Source organism: Chiloscyllium plagiosum, unplaced genomic scaffold (genome assembly GCF_037043375.1).
Source record: "Chiloscyllium plagiosum isolate Xiang-an unplaced genomic scaffold, Cpla_swu_hap1 HiC_scaffold_5, whole genome shotgun sequence".
NCBI classification, from domain to species: Eukaryota; Metazoa; Chordata; class Chondrichthyes; order Orectolobiformes; family Hemiscylliidae; genus Chiloscyllium; species Chiloscyllium plagiosum.
Genome location: NW_028270143.1, coordinates 30843871 through 30863276, shown reverse-complemented (window position 1 = coordinate 30863276; position 19406 = coordinate 30843871). Strand labels below are relative to the sequence as shown.

The 19406-nt window shown below is 40.8% G+C and overlaps 1 protein-coding gene across 3 annotated transcripts in view; it reads right to left on the bottom strand.

Annotated features, from left to right (window-relative positions):
• LOC122549783 (rap guanine nucleotide exchange factor 5-like) overlaps nucleotides 1–19406 on the bottom strand; it is a 179898-nt gene that overhangs the window by 124465 nt on the left and 36027 nt on the right. For 2 of the 3 annotated variants that reach the window (XM_043689809.2, XM_043689810.2), the window contains exons 6-9: nucleotides 14675–14759; nucleotides 13126–13174; nucleotides 11803–11879; nucleotides 1380–1529 (exon numbers count right to left, since the gene is read on the bottom strand). In XM_043689809.2, coding sequence (XP_043545744.2) covers nucleotides 1380–1529; nucleotides 11803–11879; nucleotides 13126–13174; nucleotides 14675–14759 — 361 coding nt within the window. The remainder of the gene's footprint in view (nucleotides 1–1379; nucleotides 1530–11802; nucleotides 11880–13125; nucleotides 13175–14674; nucleotides 14760–19406) is intronic. The other variant, XM_043689811.2, reaches the window with a different exon arrangement.

The window sequence follows — 19406 nt, the reverse complement described above, 5'->3', positions numbered from 1 at the left end:
TGAATGCATCGGAGAGAGTGTATAAAACATTGCAGGAATGGTTCCAAGGGGACACTTCAGTTTTGAGGCAGATTGGAGAAATTGGGACTGTTTTCCTCGGAGAGGAGAGGAAGATTTGATAGAAGTTTTCAAAATCATAAAAAGGTCTGGACAGATAAAAATTATTCTCACTCATAAATGGAGCGAGAACTAAAGAGCACAATTTTAAGATGTTTCACCAAAGAATAAATCGCAAAGTGGGGAAAAGCATTTTCATACAGAAAGTAGTTAGGGTATGGAACGAACTGCTTGATATTGTTGTGGTGACTGGTATATTTGAAACATTAAAGAGAGCATTGCTTCTATTTAGAAAATCATGCAATGTGCTGGGAAATGACAAGAGTTTGTCACTAAGTTAAATGCTCAGACAGCCAGTTGCAGACATGATGGACCAAATGGCCTCGCTCTGCTCTGTAGCAATGCAGTGATTCTGTGAACCTTTGCCGGCAGAGATGTGTGGAATTATAATTGATTTTATACTTTGACCGTCTGTGCAGTCCACATTGAAGTGCAATGCTTTGGCTTCAATCATCATCAGAACGGTTCAGCATCTCTGACAACTATTTGTTGTCAAAGAGTCAAGGATGACTAAGTAAAGTGAGAGATGTAAGAGATGAGCAATGATTGGTGATTGCATCTTCTTACATCCTTGGGATATTTTAAAACACTGCTCATCTTTTTCATGGGTATGACTTAACCCAGACAGACCAGTGATCTTTATAGTAAAGCACAGATTGTAATATTACAAGTGAAAATATATTAACAAAAGCACATACATGTTTACAAGGATGTTTCATCTGTGTCCCCAATGAACATTCAGTTCGTTTTCTTCCCCTCCCTCCCATTATGTCTAGGTGCAGGTCTGATTCTCACGTTGAGGCGGGCAGAGCCTACTCTGTGGTTTGACCTGTTGATTTGGGTAGTCTGGTGCCTACTGAGGATACTCTAGATATGTCCTGCCCCTTGACCTCCCTCTGCCTGTGATCCCAACGCACTTGCCAAGGAGATCACGCTCCATCTGAGCAGAAGAACTTAAGCAGGTCTGTTCCCTATCAACTCATAGGCTCCTCACAAAAGTGTAAGTGTTTTGGGGAGAAAAAAAACTCGAAAGCTGCATTTAATATTTAGTGTTTTTCAGTCGCTGTCTGAGAGTCAAAACAAAAAGGGACATTGTCTTTTTAATACAGCCTGCAATGACACAAAGAATTTCCCAGTGAAACAGCGATTACAGTGCAGCCCAATGTAACCCAACAAAACTGTACTGTGTTTCAATTAAGCTGACCATGAATAATGTTCATGCCATATGCAACTCTAAAAATGAAAATTTAATAAAGGCTTACCTTTGAAATTCGGCTGACATCCCCTTGAATTATTGGCTGAATGTGACAATTATCTTCAGTTAGAATGATATGAGCTGCTGCTGAGTGTTTCTGGACTAAGCCAATGCCATCAAAATCATGTTCCTCTCTTAAACTGCACACTACTCCATCCTGGATTGGCATGGGAAAAGCAAACAGATATCTTAATCCACAATCCCAAGACATGCAGCCTGAGCTCAATTACGCTGTCAGGAATACAGCTTCAGATCACAAGAAAATATCTCAGCACTATCTATTCAGAGCATTTTGCTCATCTCTGAATATTCGTAGTACTGTCACTCAGATGCTAATTTTTAAAAACAGAAACATTGTCAGTCACATCTTACAATCTAACAGTGTAGTCTGATGCTGTGCCTATTTGGCTTATTTCTGTTGTTGGCACTATATCACTCAAAACTCCTGGGAAAAGTTGACCAAGTAGCATTTTATGTGAGGGAAATGAACTAAATGTTTTCAAAGTAATTAATTGCTGTAAAAGTATGCCATTTGTCCAGGCAAATTATCTGTGAAATATTTACTCTTACGCAATTCACTTTTTTGCTTCTCACTCTGTCGTTTGGAGTAAAGTAACAGTTTCCAAGGGAGTCAGTTATCATCAAAGTAGTTTCTTGGCATTCATCCAGTCCTACATTGAAAATAGCAGTGTCACAGATCTAGGACTGATTCACAAAGTCATCAGAAGACAATGTGAAAGTGAGACCCTGAAATGTGATAGGAGTTTGAAAACATTGCAATGATCCCTCCCACCGCCACACCACAGCCCACCAGAGCAGACAGAACCTGAACAGAAACCCACTGTGCGGCACACCCCTCACTTGTACTGAGACAGTGATAAGGTCAGAGAGTTCAGGGTGATACACTTGAGAGTTAAGATTGAACAAATGTCTCATGCATCGCAGGTGATGGTGAATTCTGACAATAGAATGCAGAGATGATTCAAAAGTCAGCCCCAGGCAAAGATCTTCAGGACTCCAAGATCTGGGGTTCAAAAGGAATGGTAAAAATACATTTCTGGCATTCAGGGGTAGTATGGACATAAGTGTTAAGTATTTCTGATGCATTAAATTGTCTCTCCTTCATCTGTCATTTGCAAGCCTTCGATGTGTTGGTGTAGTGGTTGGAAGGAGGGTCAAGGGGCTCTCACTGACTATGAGATCCCTGATTGGGGTTGTTAGCCTGAGCCAGTCAGGAATCCTTGGCTAACCAATATAAACAGGAGCTTCAGAGAGTGCCTTCATTCTAGGGACTGGCTCTGAGCTGGCTGCTCAGAGCTCATGTACTGTGCACATGCAAATAAAGGATGACTTGGTGCCAAGATACCAGCCTCTGTGCAGTTATTTCAGTTGGGAACCCCAGTTCCACTAGAATTCATAACTTTATTAAACAGGGTAATGCTGTGGTATTTGTGAGTTCTGTCATTAATCTGGACCTTGCCATCTCCACCTCACAACCAAACCCTCCCAAAGAAATCCAACAGGTTTACCTCAGAAGTGAATCAATATTTCAATTTGTGACTAAACTAACAATATCATTAAGTATTTGAGAGTTATGGTGTTGCTGTGAGATAGTTGCTAAGGAATAGCTCTTTGACGTGACTTTCACAGCATTCTAACACCCGAGACCAGGCTAATACTCACAAGGCTGGTCAGTCCTATTCATTCGAGTCAAGATTGCTTTTTCTAACCCTTGTCCTTGTGTATTCTTCAAAGGAAAATAACAAACATTTTGGAATTACCATTTTAAGACGTCCACAGTATTTTGGGGTTCATTGTCATGACATTAGTTTTCTAATATTTCCCACTGTTTCAGAATCAGAGAATAGAAGGAAGAATATTTTAGTTATTTTGTAGGAGCTGTGTCTCACAGTTAATCAGCAAATCTCAGCTGTCAGTTAAAAATGCACTAAGTCAGAACCCAAATGGCAGCTGACTGCTATCCCAGAAGGACAAAGGAAGAATCAACAGACAGCTCTCACTGAATATCATGTATTTTAATGAGCAGTGCTATCAATATCTTGCCTGTCTGATCTTGGCCAAGATATGGCGAATAGCAAAGGAAGGGAGGAAAAGAATACATGTCATAAATAAAACTGAAAAATCTCCAATGTATTAAATTCAAGGAAACTTTTCAGGTACAAGCAGAACCTGATTCATCGAGCTGTGCTGTCATGAGACTGATGATGAGATAGAAAGGATTGAGTAATGAACATTAATTGTTTACATAAAAACCTCCCTGAGCACCACAAATAAAATGATCGATACAATTCACAATTGGAGGCAAAATCCTAACTAATCCTTTAAACGCATCATTCCAAATCACAATTCATATATTATTAGGAATATGAAAGTAAGTGATTAATAGAATCGAACAGTTGCATTTAAACTAGAGAACCTGCTACAACTTGATTCACAAAGTCATGGTGGTCATGCCATTCCTCTTCACATCTGTCATTCTGATTGCTTTGGTACAGGACTGTGGGGAGGGATGTTTCTATGTTAATGCTGTACACATTGATTTATTTACAAATAGGAGAAACACATTCCAAGAAATAGAATCATAGTAAGGGTTTTTGAAATCAGCTGTAACTATGGAGCAAAAATTAGATTTAGTTCTATCTGTTTTGCAGGAGCAATGAAGGACAATTTTAGGGATCAATGTCCTGCATTCAAAGGCCCAAGCAATTTGGTTGAGTAGGCATGATGATGGTCCCTAGGGCTTAAGTTAGACTTTACAAATTTCAGGGACTATGAAACTTTCATGTGTTATGGAGTCAGGAGCAGAACAGAACAGACTGATAGAGTGAATGGTGTACCTTGTTTCAGGGATGCCTCCCTGGATGTGATTCTGGTTCTGTTTAAGCCTATGAGAAGACTCTGCATTTTCAGCATGCTGGAGTCTTGTTCACTGGTAACTGGTTGCCATATGCCCATCATTGTTGTGCTCTTCAGACTTATTGGCCGAGTTTTTCATGAGTACCATCAACCGTCCTGTTAAATCAGAACCTCTGGTGACCCAACAGAAAGCCATCAAGTCTGTTTCAAGGTGCCACGTAATAAAGGACAGTTCAGATGGGTAAGATAGGCATACCTTAGTAACTGCCTAGGGATCTTCAAATCTGGTCTCCTTCCTATCGGAAGGATATTATGAAACTTGAAAGGGTTCAGAATAGATTTACAAGGATGTTGCCAGCGTTGAGGACATGAGCTATAAGGAGAAGTTGAATAGGCTAGGGCTGTTTTCCCTGGAGCGTCGGAGGCTGAGGGGTGATCTTATAGAGGTTTATAAAATCTTGAGGGGAATGGATAGGATAAATAGACAAAATCTTTTCCCTGGGGCAGTCCAGAACTAGACAGCATGGGTTTAGGGTGAGAGGGGAAAGATATAAAAGAGACCTAAGGGGCAACTTTTTCATGCAGAGGGTGGTACGTGTATGGAATGAGCTGCCAGAGGAAGTGGTGGAGGCTGGTACAATTGCAACATTTAAAAGGCATCTGGATGGATATGTGAATAGGAAAGATTTGGGGGGATATGGGTGCTGGCAGGTGGGACCAGATTGGTTTGAGATATCTGGTCAGCAACGATGAGTTGGACTGAAGGATCTCTATGACTCTATCTGTTTGTGATTACACCAGCTGTGCCTTTTGAAATGAGACAAAAAAAACTGCAGATGCTGGAAGCCAAATCAGACAGGCAGTATACTGGAAGAAAACCGCAAGCCAGGTAACATCAAGAGGTCGAGAAGTCGCCATTTCGGGTGTAACCCTTCTTTAGGACTGGGGGTGAATGTAGGGAGAGCTGCAGATAAAGGGTGTGACAGGGGCAGGATGGTGAAGTGGGGATAGTTGAAGACAGGGAGTGGGTACGACCTGGTTAGTCAATGGGAGGAACAAATCTGGTTGGTAGCAGGGAGCAGTGGAAGAGATAGGGAGGGACTGGGAAGGGATTCATGGGAAGGGAGGGAGGGAGTTTATTTGAAATTGGAAAACTCAATGTTTAGTCCTCCGGACTGGAGGCTGCCCAGGCAGAAGAGGTGTTCCTCCAATTTGTGGTTGGGGGCAATGGAGGAGGCCAAGGATGTTCACGTTGGAAAGGGAGTGGGAAGAGGAATTAAAATGGGCAGTGACTGGGAGGTCCGGTCGGTCCCTGCAGACCCTGCTGCAATGCTCGGCAAACCGTTCCCTAAGTTTACGTTTAGTCTCCCCAGTGTCGAGTAGATCATATTGGGAGCACTTCTTGCAGTAAACCACGTTGGAGGAGAGGCAGGTGAACCTCTGTCTCACCTGGAAGGACTATTTGGGGCCCTGGATGGAGGTGAGGGGGATGGTGTACCAGGAGGTTTTGCATCTTTTCTGATTGCAGGGGAAGGTACTCTGTCATCCAGACACCCCTCCACCACATCACCTCCATTCCCCCTTCCACTGCTCTAAACACCCTCCCCCCCACCAAACGCAATAAAGACAGGGTTCCCCTTGTTTTCATCTACCACCCACCAGTCTCCTTGTCCAAAGCATCATTCTTAAACACTTCCACCAACTCCACCTAGACCCCACCACCAAGAACATCTTCCCCTCACCACCCCTCTCTGCCTTCAGCAAGGACCGTTATCTTCGACAGTCTTTGGTTTGTGCTGCTCTCCCCACCAACCTCCCTGAATCCCCCACCTCTGGTCCTGAAGAAGAATTACACCCGAAACATCTACTTCTCCACCTCCTGATGCTGCCTGCCTTGCTGTGTTCTTCCAGCCTGCTGTCTGGCACTTTTTGAAATGGCAATCCTTGTTGTTACAAAAATTCCCTTGGTGATCTTGGGAGTACCATAATTGGCACAAGTGTGCATTCAACAATGTCCTACACCTTGAAAAGCAATCAGAGTGACAAACTTCAGAAACAATCAATCAATTCTGACAGGCATCATCAGTAACAAAATTGACATAATTTCCCACTCTGGCAAACAAGCCATTAGTTAGCTGTCTAATGTATTGCTTGCCTACCACCTGTGAAATTCTGCAAATGCCTGCAGCAAAGCCCTGAAAAGAGGTGAAGACAAAGAAGCTGAGGTGATGACCTTGAGAGCCACAGGTAAAGTATGTCCACCATTTAGCAGCAGGTCTGGTTCCAGTAAACAGTGAGAAACAAAACCAGAACGAGACCATGAGCATCAGGAGGCACCAGAATTCCAACAAAGAAAGGAAACTCATCCTTTACATGTTACACCAAAAGTTGAGGCTGAACCTCATTGCTGAAACCCTCATTTTTTGACCTGCAGATTGGCGAGGAGCACGCTGTTATTGCTTTTGTACTGCAATTGATAACCTTGATCCTCAACTGAAGTCCAAAGTAAAACCGTGTAAGTGGCACCCATACTGATCTGATAGAACTGCAATGTGGAAATCAGAAGACACAACCTTCGATCTGTCAGTTACCTCGGTAACAAAATTAAACCAAGTCTTTTACGCATACCAGCAAGATATAACCTGCAGGGTTTCAATTCTTAATGACATTTTTTTTTCTGATATATCTTCAGCACACTGCCAGAGACAAAAGGGAAAAGGGGGAAGAAGAACTGTACTCGAATTGTACTGAACTTTCACTCTCCACAGATGCTACCAGACCCACTGAATTTCTCAAGCATTCTTGATGTTTGTTTCAGATTTCCAGCATCTGCATTATTTTGCTTCCATTAGACAAATGAGTTACTTGAAATGCCATTCATTTCTATCTTGGAGTTAAAAGGAGGTGTTAATGGACTAGTGAGCTTTGGTTTACAGAAGGTTTGAGAGCTTCCAGGCTAATTCCAATCATGGGATGATAGCAACAATTTTTAGAGTCTGGCAGTGTTGATTATTTGTTTTTTTTTTAAAATGGATTTAAACCTGATAATCAAGAAGAGAATATATATTAACCAACACAAAATTATCTTACTTCGTGCCCTCCGACCATTACACTGCTCATTTACTGCTAATGTATCTTTGCCCTATTTTCACTGGTATGTTCCAGGAAGCCCAGGAAACAAGTGGGTCCAAAGTTTAATGGCAAAGTTTGCATTAATAGCCCTGCAGTTGAAATGAAATATTCAATTTTGAAATTACGATGTATTTATAACCAGCCTCTCCTGAAGGGGTTGCTTGATACCATTCAATGCAGAAACCGGCAGGCTGTAGCACACTGTCAATTTCCCCTGTGTTCAATTACCACCCCACTTGCTCCAGAATTCAGCCTGTGCTGCCTTCAGTATGTAAACAAGCTGCCTAATGCCTATTTTTAATTCTGTCACAGAAACAGAGAGACTGCACAGTGATGGCCCAGGATTGATCAATAGCTGCTCTATTCAGCAGACAATCACAGGTACATATTGAAATGAAATTCAATGAAAACGTCCTAAAGCTGGGAGGAGCAGGCATTTTGTATTATTTCACTCCTCCCTATGCTGTCCACGTCCCTCTATTCCCCACCTGTTCTTATATCTATCAAGATGCTTTTTAAATCTTGTTGTTGAATCTGTCTCTCCTAAACATCTAAATACCAGAACATTAAGCTGCCAGTCTTGTCCCCCCACAATCAAGTTGTAATAGCTACAACTTCATAGTTATATGGATTAATCCAAGTTCATCTGCCTTATCTGAGACGTTCCTCGCATTAAAACAAATACATCTCCCTGGATGTTCTTCCTCTTAGTGTTAGTGTCCTTAGTCTCAGACACCTCCTCAGACATTTCACTTGCTGATGTACTGCTCTGGCTCCCCCCACCCCACCTCCCCAATGCCAAATGAGTGTCTGCCCTGGAAGATGCCCCATGGATCTATATGCCTGAAGCCCTCCCTCCTACACCAGCTCTTTAGCCATATACGTAGCTGTACCATCTTCCTCTTCCTAACCTCACTGGCACATGGCACAGGAAGACATCCCAAGATTACAACATTAAAGGCTCTGCCCTTCAACTTCCTACCTAACTCCCTGAACCCCCTTTGCAGGGCCTCTTCTCTCTTTCTGCCTGTGTCATTATTAACAATACAGACTACACCTTCTGGCTGCTCACCTTCCCCATTCAGAATATCTTGTGCCCACTCAGAGACATCCTTGACCCTGGTACCAGTGAACCCCACACCTTCCTGGAGTCTTGCTTGCATCAGCATGGATGCCTACCTGTGCCGCAAATATAGAGTACCTGACCATGACTATTCCCCTGTATTTTGACCCTCCCTGGTGAGTAACAGGGCAGTTCCTGGTGCCACTGCTGCTGCTTTCCCCTGAGAGGCCACCCCCTCAGCAGTATCCAAAACAATATGTATTTTTGAGGGGGATGGCCACAGGGGACTCCTGCACTGCCTACCTATGCTTACTCGGCTTCCTGGTGGTCACTCATCTCCTCTCTGTTTGTGGTGGTGTGACCAGCTCACTAAACTGGTCCACAACATTCTCAGCCTCATGGATACTATGAAGTAACTCCATCTGCAGCTCCAGGCACTCCATGCAGAAAATCAGGAGCTGCAGCTGAGTGCACCTCCTTCATACATGCTAACCATGGAGACTGGAAGTGCCTCTGAATGCCTACATACTACAGGCAGAGTATTCCATCGGGCCAAGTTCTCCTGCCATTTCGAACCCTATCAACTAAATGAACTTTATCAACTGCAGACAATAATCCAGGAACTGACTGTACAACTTTACCCACTCGGCACTAAACCCAGGTCTCTCACTCCTACTCCCTGTTCCTAGCAAACTGCAATGACAAAAGAGTAAGTACGTTATCTTTGTCCAGACGCCACCATCTCAGTCTGCAAACCTGGTTCTTGAGCAGCAAAGCCTATGTTTATCCTGGTGTCACTCTGCTGCTCATCATAGGTTCATTCTTCTTCACTCTGCTGCTGCCCTCACTGCTTGGACTGATCTCGATAGGTATCACATTACCTGATGCTACTGAAAATTAGCTAATCTTGAAATGTAATCAGTATACCTGGACTATCCATCATCTTTCTACTTTCCCAATTTCTATTAAACAGCAAATCTGGAATGGTGATCTAAGCAAAACAGTCTTCCATGGGCTTTTAGAGTTTTCTAAGTCAGTGATATTCTCTTGCAATGCGTGCTGTGCCTATGCCAAGAGTGTTATCACTCAAAGTGGTTAGTCCTGGATGCCTTTAGCTGGTGAATTATTAGCCCAAAAACAGACTAGACAACAAACACTTATTCTATTTCCCATGTGTTTTTGAATTTTCCAGCATGGAGGAAATCTTCGGAAGACCTACGGTTTCAAAAGTTGAGTTCATGAAATCACCAATATCCTTTTCACCTCCCAATTGTTACTTCCAAAGATAAGCATCTTTGCAGTGAACTAATTGCCCTCTGCTCCTCGGGCAATTCCCCAACTTCAGTTTGGCAACCTTAAGTTTACATTTGAATGGTGGAGTTCAAGATCTTGGTATACATTGAAGAGAGGGGCAGTACCTACACAGGTTCAGTTTGAAACAGGCAGTGAGGCCTTCTCCATGGGAATTGCCCACTTATGCCTTTGTGGTGACCATGGGCACAGTGAGGTTATGATGATCAATATGATTGGGCCATCATGGGAGTGAATGTCTTCACAAATTCCCACTTGCGCCTCATATCTTCAATTCTTGTGTCATATTTCCAGACATTTTGCTACTCTTCCATTCAAGATATGCCAAAGGACAAGAAAAAAGGATCATACAGAAACTCAACTTCATTTTTAAAATTTCATTCACAGGATATGGGCATCACCTGAGAAGGAGCAATTAGGGATGGGACACAAATGTTGGTCTAGCCAGCAGCACCCACATCCCATGAATGAATTATGACTATTTAGCCTGAAAAGAATTTACAATTCCTTGGATAGATAGAATAACCTGCTTTTCTTGCAGTGCAATGACAGAAAGTTAAAGGAAATTAAGGCCCAATATGTTTTTGATATCAATTTACTTCACAATTTTACAAAGTCTAGCAAAATTTTAAAACTTGCTGGAGAAAAAAAGGGCTAAAGTCATTAAACAAGGCTCATGGCATCTCCCAAAAAATGCTAAGCCATCTATCTAAGCTTTATCAGGAGTTCAGTCATTTTGCAGAATGGGCCTCTTGCATACTCCATTGCTGACAGGGAGCTAGTGATAGGGGTAATACATAGCACAATCCTAACTACAACATCAAAAGGAGGAGAAGCTAGCCATCAGAAATGAATTTGCAATATATCCAAGGTTCTCAAAGAAGAGATAAAGAATTTGTCCCTCTTAAAATTGCTAGTTTGCTGCCATAGTCCCTCTTCTGGACCTGAATTAGAAAGCAATGGAGACATTCAATTTTCCTAACTACCACCTAAATGCAGCAAAATAATCCAAGATCCCTTTGAGGAGGAGGGGACTTAATTTCACAAGTAATAACTAGGGCTGAGGTGAAGGCAGTTCCCTTCTCTTTCTATCATGATACCACTGAAATATAACAGCAGTATTAGGAACCCAGACCTCATTGTCAGAATCTCTTCATTCCTGTCAGAAGATTGCACTGGGCTGCTTGAATAATTGCTCAACTTTCCACCCTGGACTGAAATAACTCTGACAGGGTTAGAACTGAAATGTCTGACTTCCTATTCTGCAAAAGAGAGGTCACCAGTGTCTGCAAGAGAAAGACTGATTACATCTATTAGAGTCAGATATAATGTGGGGTCTCTCCTTAAGCTTGATGGCGATGTTCAGAAGGAATCATTTATCTGATGATTAGCAACAGTGCTGCTAATTGCTACTCCATTAAATGACTTGCATTTTATGGCTTTAAATGCTTCTGTGATCAATCATACATTACCTGTTGCAAAATAAAGTTGCATTTGGTTTGTAAATTCCCTCTTCTCCATAAAATGTTTTCACACATCTGCCTTTCAAAAGCCAGAAATTTAAAAAAATGGATCCATGCACAACTCTGGCATCCATTTAGTCCTATTACTATTACTTCTTGGATAAGAGACACTGCCACTCAGTTGCTTGCAGAAGAGACTGGTGACACTTAAGCTAAAAGCGTCTTAGTGTAGATCTGTAAATTGTAGCACAGGTAGACGTTACTCATTGCCATTCTGAACAAAAGAATAAAACTACCTGGTGTTTACATATCAGCTATTATAGATCTTAAGAGGAATGACAAACATAGCTTCTGGCTTTCCTTCTCCCCGGAGATGAAAGAAAAAGTTAAATAGAGTTTTTAATGAAGGTAGGATCTCCACCTTTAAAATTTCTAAGAATTGCAGGTGTAGCTCCTCCCACAACATTCAGTATGAAAAAACTAGGTCTGTGTCACTGTTCAATGTAACAGCATATGGTGGTGCATGCTACATTTATTATCTGTTGATAAAGATCAAGCATCTCATTGCTATGCAGTATATGTACCTTCTTTTGCTTGATATTATTCACAGAGCCTTTCAATTCAACTTGCTTGATGTCACTTCTGTTATCTTCTCCACATGCTGGAAAAAAATCCATAACTATATCATTGTCCAAGCAAGAATTGTTTCACAAGATATTTTCTCATTAGGAAAAACACAGGAAATATTTGTGAACCACTTTGCCATTCTTTTCTGAATAGTATACACAGTGGGGAGGTCTCAGATTTTATTGCACATCTGCTTTCAGACAACATGGATATTGTTTCCACTCAATTCTGTACAAAATTTTATATATTATTGGTATCACTGGCAAGTCCATCAATTAGCTACCAATCTGAGCTATTCTTGAGAAAGTAGTAGTGGGTCTTCTGCTAGAATGACTGCAGTCCATGATAGCAATGAGAGTGGCATACCACAATGTTGTAAGATAGGGAGTTCCAGGATATTATCATTGAAGGAACAGTGATAATATGTCCAACAGTTTTGATAAAGGGTCATTGATTTGGAATGGTGACACTATTTCTCTCTCCATTGTAACAGCCTGATTTACTGAGCACTACCGCATTTTCTGATTTTATTACTAAAGTTTAATTCTCGTTTATCAAGAATCCCATTGAAGCAAAAAAAGATGCTGCCTTCACCTCAATTTTTAATTCATTTTTTTTCCTACTTTTTGATGCTAAAAGACACACTGTGCATTGTAACACCAGGTTGCACTTTCACACCTTTTTATATGGTTAAGCACCCCAAGATACTCATAGGAACTTTATCAAAGAAGAGTTGACACTGGGCACATAAGATTGTATGCCAGGTGAACAAATGGTTAGTCAAAAAGATAGATTTTAAGGAGGATCAGGCGAAGAAGCAGAGAGGTTTAAGTGGGGAAATTTCAGCACTTCAGACATCGCAACTGATGGCCACAAAAGGAAAGGTTAAGGAAATTAGAGATGTGCAAGAAGTCAGATTTGGAAGAATGTATGTTTTTCCAAAAATATTTCCATACCAATTTCCATCATTTATGGGTGTTTTATTTTCCCCTTGTCATCTCTCAATTTGGTTATTATACATACAGCCCAGTGTGACATATATTTAATTGTGACCTTTTCAATTCAATATACTTCAAATTTTTTTAAAAACTGTAGCTGGCCCAAAGACTGACACCATTGTATGCAGATAAAACCTACAAAGTCCATGCAGGATGCAAGAGTTATGAGGTTAATCCTTGTTATTCGAAGGATGGTATCAGTAATACATAATAACCTTCCACATTGAATCAGTGCTCCTGATGAAAAGTAAGTGTGATTTGGAGTGTGATTGAGATACTCACATGGTGTTTCTCCTCTTGCAGCAATAGCAGCAACCAGTTCCTTGTTCACCTATTGTCAAAAACAAGCAACACACATTAGAATTGACACTTAGTCTGATTAACAAGCTGCTGTGCTTTCGTAAATGCATTCTGCAGCAAAAGAGGCCGAAGAATACTTGAACTTTTAAAAATGGGATGAATAAATTATTAACACACAGATATTTTCAGTCAAAGCTTGCTGTAAATGTCAAGTGGCAGCAGCAAAAGAGAAGTTAAATTTATTAGGATTGGAATTATTGAAAGTAAAGTTACAATCCATGAGGGAGCTGTGGCAGCTACACTCAAAGCACCTAAAGACCAAATGTTAACTTAAAGTATTGCTCTGAAAATTAACACTTCCACAGGTTCAGTCAGGACTCGACACTGTAAACTCTTCTCTGGCAGAAATGGTTTTAATGAGGTGATTGCAGTTGTAGGTTTCCTCCCTAAATAAATTGAATGTTTCCTCATATAACTATCAGTCTCCAAGCACATTTAAGTGATAAGGGACCACAGAAATACTGCTCTTGTTTTCTCTACAGTGCAAGGAAGCTCTCTCATTAATCAGGTCTATAACTTCGAAGAAAGATTTCAAACGACCACTCACAATCTATTACCACTAATATCATTGAGGTGACCCGGAGCTTTCTCGGAATTTCTGTGGTTGCACCATCATAAATGCGCCAGCTACAGGTGGATACTCTGTTTACTGTATAAACCAATTATGTACTTCCAGCACTACCAACGATGTAGCTATTGCAAAGCTTGAGCATTTCAGGGCCAAATCAACTGAATAAAGAACAGTGGGTATTCATTTAAACTGCAGTTTGGATAACCCTCAAGGATCAAGTATCCTTTGACACCTTCACGTTCTTCTAACCCCTGCAAGTTGGTTTGTTCCCTGGAAGGGGCAGGAATTAAGTCTAAAGATCTATAATATACCTCCAATGCACCCACTTTCCAGTTTATTGGATGAGTTTGAGGGTGACTGAGGAACCTGTTGTCAGGAAAAAGATCTGTAATTTAAATATTTCAACGAGGCTGTGTTCCTCCAATCCAACAAGAGTTTTACTCTTAATGCCTGGCACTCTGATGAAAAACTGCTTGGTTTCTGAAAATCTAAGCTTATGGGAGTTGGTATAAATTTCTCGCCACCATAACAAAGCCTTTCTGAGATGTTTGGGAGATGAAATCCATATTTGGCTGTTGACAATCCACAGCAAATCCAACCTCTTCTCCAACAAAAAGAGAAATTGCCAGTGATACTCAGCAGTCTGGCAGCATCTGTGGGAAGAAAGCTGAGTTAACATTTCGGGTCCAGTGACTCTTCAGCAATCTCTTCTCTATTGCCTTCAAATCAAGTCAGCCTGTAAACTGGCTGCCAATTCAGTCTCACCCATTTTACACAATGACCAAAGACCACCTTCACCAACAATTGTGGCAATCTTAACAGCTGGTGTTACATTTTTAATGAAAGAGTAGTGTTTTACAGGAGCTTCTCAATTAACAAGAAATAATTAAGATTTTTTACCGTGGTTGATAAGAGAGCAAGAGCCTGTATTTGGAGGATTTCATCACATGGTGCTATTTTCTCCTCTGCTGAACTTTGCTCTGATCTGAAAAGATAAGAGATTGGAAGATCCATTATTCTTTATTTAATCCAATGTGTTTATTTAGTTTGGAACAGTATAAGATATTTACTGTCTGCTTGGAGCAGAGAGAATGATATCAGCTCATGACTTTCATTTCCTCATCATAAAGGTCAAAGGTTTAGAAACATTTGTGCTCATTTACTCTTTTTAAGATGGTTATGTTCCAAGTGTTGAGCAATACCACACACTTAGAGCTTAATGGACAGATGCTCAATAGAGCTCAAAACTAGCGGCATGGATCACAATGCACAAAGGGTTCTTCCAATGAACACAACATACAAAAGGAATGCTACCTCTAACTTAATTGACGTGTGGTGCGCAGTCCGGCATTAAATATGCTGGTGAATGGCTGCACATCTCAACAAGTGCTCAGGTTCCATGCAAGACTAACACCATTGAAAGTTAGACTGCACTACATAGAACCAACCACTCAAAGGGGAAGTTGGTTTTGGCTGGAGTGAGTTTGTAAGTGGCAAACTAAGATATTCTCAGCAGGAGAATACTGACTAATGGTCAAAGGGAGAATATGTGTTTTTAGATGCAGCACTGAAGGCCTTGGCACAAGAGACAGGTTTGAGAATTGCAGATCCACAGAATTATTACAGTACTGAATGAGACCATTTGACCTTTGTATCTGCATGGATTGTCTAAAAGAACTATTCACTAGTGCCATTCAACTATTTTCTCTAACTCACACATTCTTCCTTTTCAGATAACAGTCAAATTTGTTTTTAAATGGCCCAATTGATCCTGTATCTACCACCCTCACAGGCAGTGAATTCCAGATGTTTTCCTCCATGTCACTTTTGTTTGTCTTATCATTCATCCCCTCCCATCCTCTATTCCTTCACAAAAGTTAACAGTGTGTATAAATGCTGGACAGGCTTTGGGGAGTCAAGAGACAAGTTACTTGCTTCAGAATTCCTAGCATCACATCTGCTCTTGCAGTCACAATAATTATATTTCTATCCAGTTCAATTTCTGTTCTTGGGTAACTCTCAGGACATTGAGAGTAAGGGACTCAGTGATTGTAGACCATTGAATATCAAGAGGTGATAGTTGGATTCTCTCATGAGAGATGGTCTTTGCCTGGCATTTGTATGGCATAAATGTTAGTTGCCACTTATCAGCTCAAGTCTGAATGTTGTCCACGTTTTGCTGTATATGGATTAAATGGCTTCACCATCTGAGTTGTCATAAATGGCGCTGAACAATGATCATAGGTGATTGCACATCAATAGTTGAACTTATGATGGAGGGAAGGTCACTGGTGAAGCAGATAAAGATGGTTGGGCCTAGGACACTACCTTGAGAACTACTCCAACAAAGTTCTGAGGCTGAGGTGACTGATCCAATCACAACCATCTTGTGCTAAGTATGACTCCAATCTGTGGAGAATATTTCCCAGATTTCTGACTCTGGCTTTGATGGACGCCTTGTGCCACACTCAAATGCTGCCATGATGTCAAGAGATAAAAAAACTGCAGATGCTGGAATCCAAGGTCGACAAGCAGGAGGCTGGAAGAACACAGCAAGCCATGCAGCACCAGGAGGTGGAGAAGTCTGACCACTTCATCACTGAGCAGAGGGACCAAACGTATCTTCAAATATGCACACAAATTTATCTTCTATGGATACCCAGATGAATATTCATAATGCAAATGTGATCAAGGGACAGCCAATTCCTTTAAACCATTTTAAATTGAATGATAGTACAATGGATGGAACAATTATTTAGGATCTTGGAGGTACTGTGAACTGCAGATGCTAGAGAGTCATTTTAAATAAAAAGTGGAGCTTTTGTGAAGGAATAGAGAATGAGAGGGTATGAATGCAAAGTAATTGGTAAAAGAAATAAAAGTGACTAACCCTTCAGGAAGGGTGTCACCCGAAACGTTGACTTCTCCACTTCTTGATGCTGCCTGGCTTGCTGGGTTCTTCCAGCCACCTGCCATGATGTCAAGGGCAATCACACACTTAACCCACCTCTGCAGTTCAGCTGTTTATTATCCATGTTTGGACCAAGACTGTAATGAAGTCAGGAGCTGAGTGGCCCTCGCAGAATCCAAACTGAGCATCAGTGAGCAGGTCTCGGTTGAACAGTGCAAGTTCCTTTACTAATATCCTAAATAATTGGTGAAAGGTTCCAACCTGAAATGTTGACTCCCCCTTTCCTCCGAGGCTGCTTGACCTGCTGTGCTTTTTCCAGCTCCACTCTTTATCCGGTTTGACACTCCAGCATCTGCAGGTGTCATTATCTCCAAGATCCTAAATAATTGATCCATCCATTGCACTATCATTCAATGTAAAATAGCTTAAAGGAATTGGCTGTCCCTTGATCACATTTGCATCATGAATATTCTTCTCGATATCCATGGGAGACAGATTTGTGTGCATATTTGAAGACATTTGGTCCCTCTGCTCAATGATGAAGTCACTGGGCAGAATAACAATTATTTAGAAACACACCAGCTCTGGAGTACATAAAGTAATTTGTAATAATTTGAAAGGTCACCCTTGAGTATTTGTACAATTAATTGCAAGCATTGATCAACTATAGATAAATCTAAGACTGTTAAACATGGGTTTGTGTAATTACAATGGAAGTGCAAAAACTGCATTTTATCTTTCATAGTTTGTCACTCATTTCCTGGCAGGTTGAATCGCTTTATAATGTTTTATCTCAATCTTCCATCATCCTTAATAATCCTGAAGATGGCAGCTTCAGCTGCGATAGAGTTCTATGGGCACTAACAGTCTCTGGTATGTCACCTGAGAGGTTATGTTGAACAGGCATTTCTAGATATCTTAGTGGTCACTTTATGAAATCCTGTTTTCAGTGGGAACCTTACCTGCCTGAATCACATTTCAGTTACACTCACATGTTACTAAAATTACTGGATGGAAAAACTACTTTCTAAAATCTAAATGTTGAATACCAGCAGTGAACATCCAACTATTCCTTGTGCATTTTAAATAGATATTTTACTATGATAGGCAGAGTTAACTACATATGTTTTTTAGCGACAGTCATTAAAGCATGTCATTCCCAGCTGATGGAAAATATACAAAAAGTTTAACATAGGAAACAGTAATGATGTTTGAGGAACTGTAAATATAATTTGTTCATGGGTCACATATCCTGTTGAAACTTGCTTTTAACTATTCTTATCTATTATATTGAAATGTGATGTTAGTTCTGTCTAAACTCTCCACCTCTCTATTTCTCTCTCCTTATTTAAAACACTTCAAAACCTGCCTCTTCACCAGGTTTTTGGTCACAGTCTCAACACTCGTTTAGTAATTTGAGGTCAAATTTTGTTCAATAGTCACTCCCATGAAGCTGTTTAAAGCATGTTACAATGATTACAGTACTATATAAATGCAAGCTGTTGTTGGTATAGGTGGCATTCTAATAGTCTTTTCAATAGTAAACTGATCCTTGGCTATAATTAGTCAGTGTCACACTATCATTACCCAAAGTCCTGTTTGTCAGTTCAGTGGTGACTCTATAATGCTCAATCAAAATGAGTTGAGTCTTCAGTTGACAGTTACAAAACTCCCAGCACTAGTAATATTATATAGCCTCTGTCTCTGGTCCTCTAATTCCACTCCAAATATGGTGCTAAAGGTTTCATTTATTTACTGTTGTTTCATTCTTCAGCCAAGTATTTGAACTTTTTATTAATTCAGGTTATTTTTCAGCTCTGCTCCACCAGTCGCTAAGAAGATAGTTTATGTTCCATGTATGCCTGCAATGGAGGAAAGGTTTTAAATTAAGTAACCATCACAGTTACTCCCCACCCCAATTGTAATGCTCAACTTCCTCCCACAGTGCCTCAGTTCAGTCTGCTACCATTGAGCTAAGTGCTCTCATGTTCCATGGAGTAAAAGAGAATTATATCTTTACTCTTGGGTTTAGCTACTGGGCAGTGCAAAAGAAGTTATGTTGTGGAGCTGTGTCTGTAGGTCGACAGATATGTTCTCTCTTACCATCTCTGTAGATAATTCAATTAGGCCTACCACTGTTCACTCAAGAGTGAAGAATTCACATTGTTATAACCTCATGCTTCCTTTCCCACTTCCTCCCAGTTTACATTCTCTCTCTACTCCCCTACTCACCTATATAAGAAAGACTTGAATTTATATAGCTTCTTTCACAACCAGCAAATGCTCCAAAGAACAGCTAAGTACTTTTTAAAGTGTAGTCACTTTTATAGTGTAAGAAATATGGCAGCCAATCTGCAAACACACAATAGTAGCATCATGATAATGACCAGGCAAACTGCTTTTGTAATGTTGATCAGGGATAAATATTAGTGTCATGGAATCTTTCACGTTCACCAGTCAGGGTAGACAGAGCCTTATTTAACATCTGATCCAAAAAGTGGTAGTTTCAGGAAGGTGGCACTCCATCAGTGCCATGTCAGCTTTCATTTTTGTGCTTAAGTCGGACTTGAAACTGGAGACTTCTGATGGAGTGATGAGTGGCCTATTCATTCTAACCACATCGCATTGTCTTTCTCCATGGTTGTAATTATTCTCCTTTCCACACTTGGCTTGTAACTGAACTCTACCTTACTTCTCCCTATACCCCTGGAGTCCACAGCT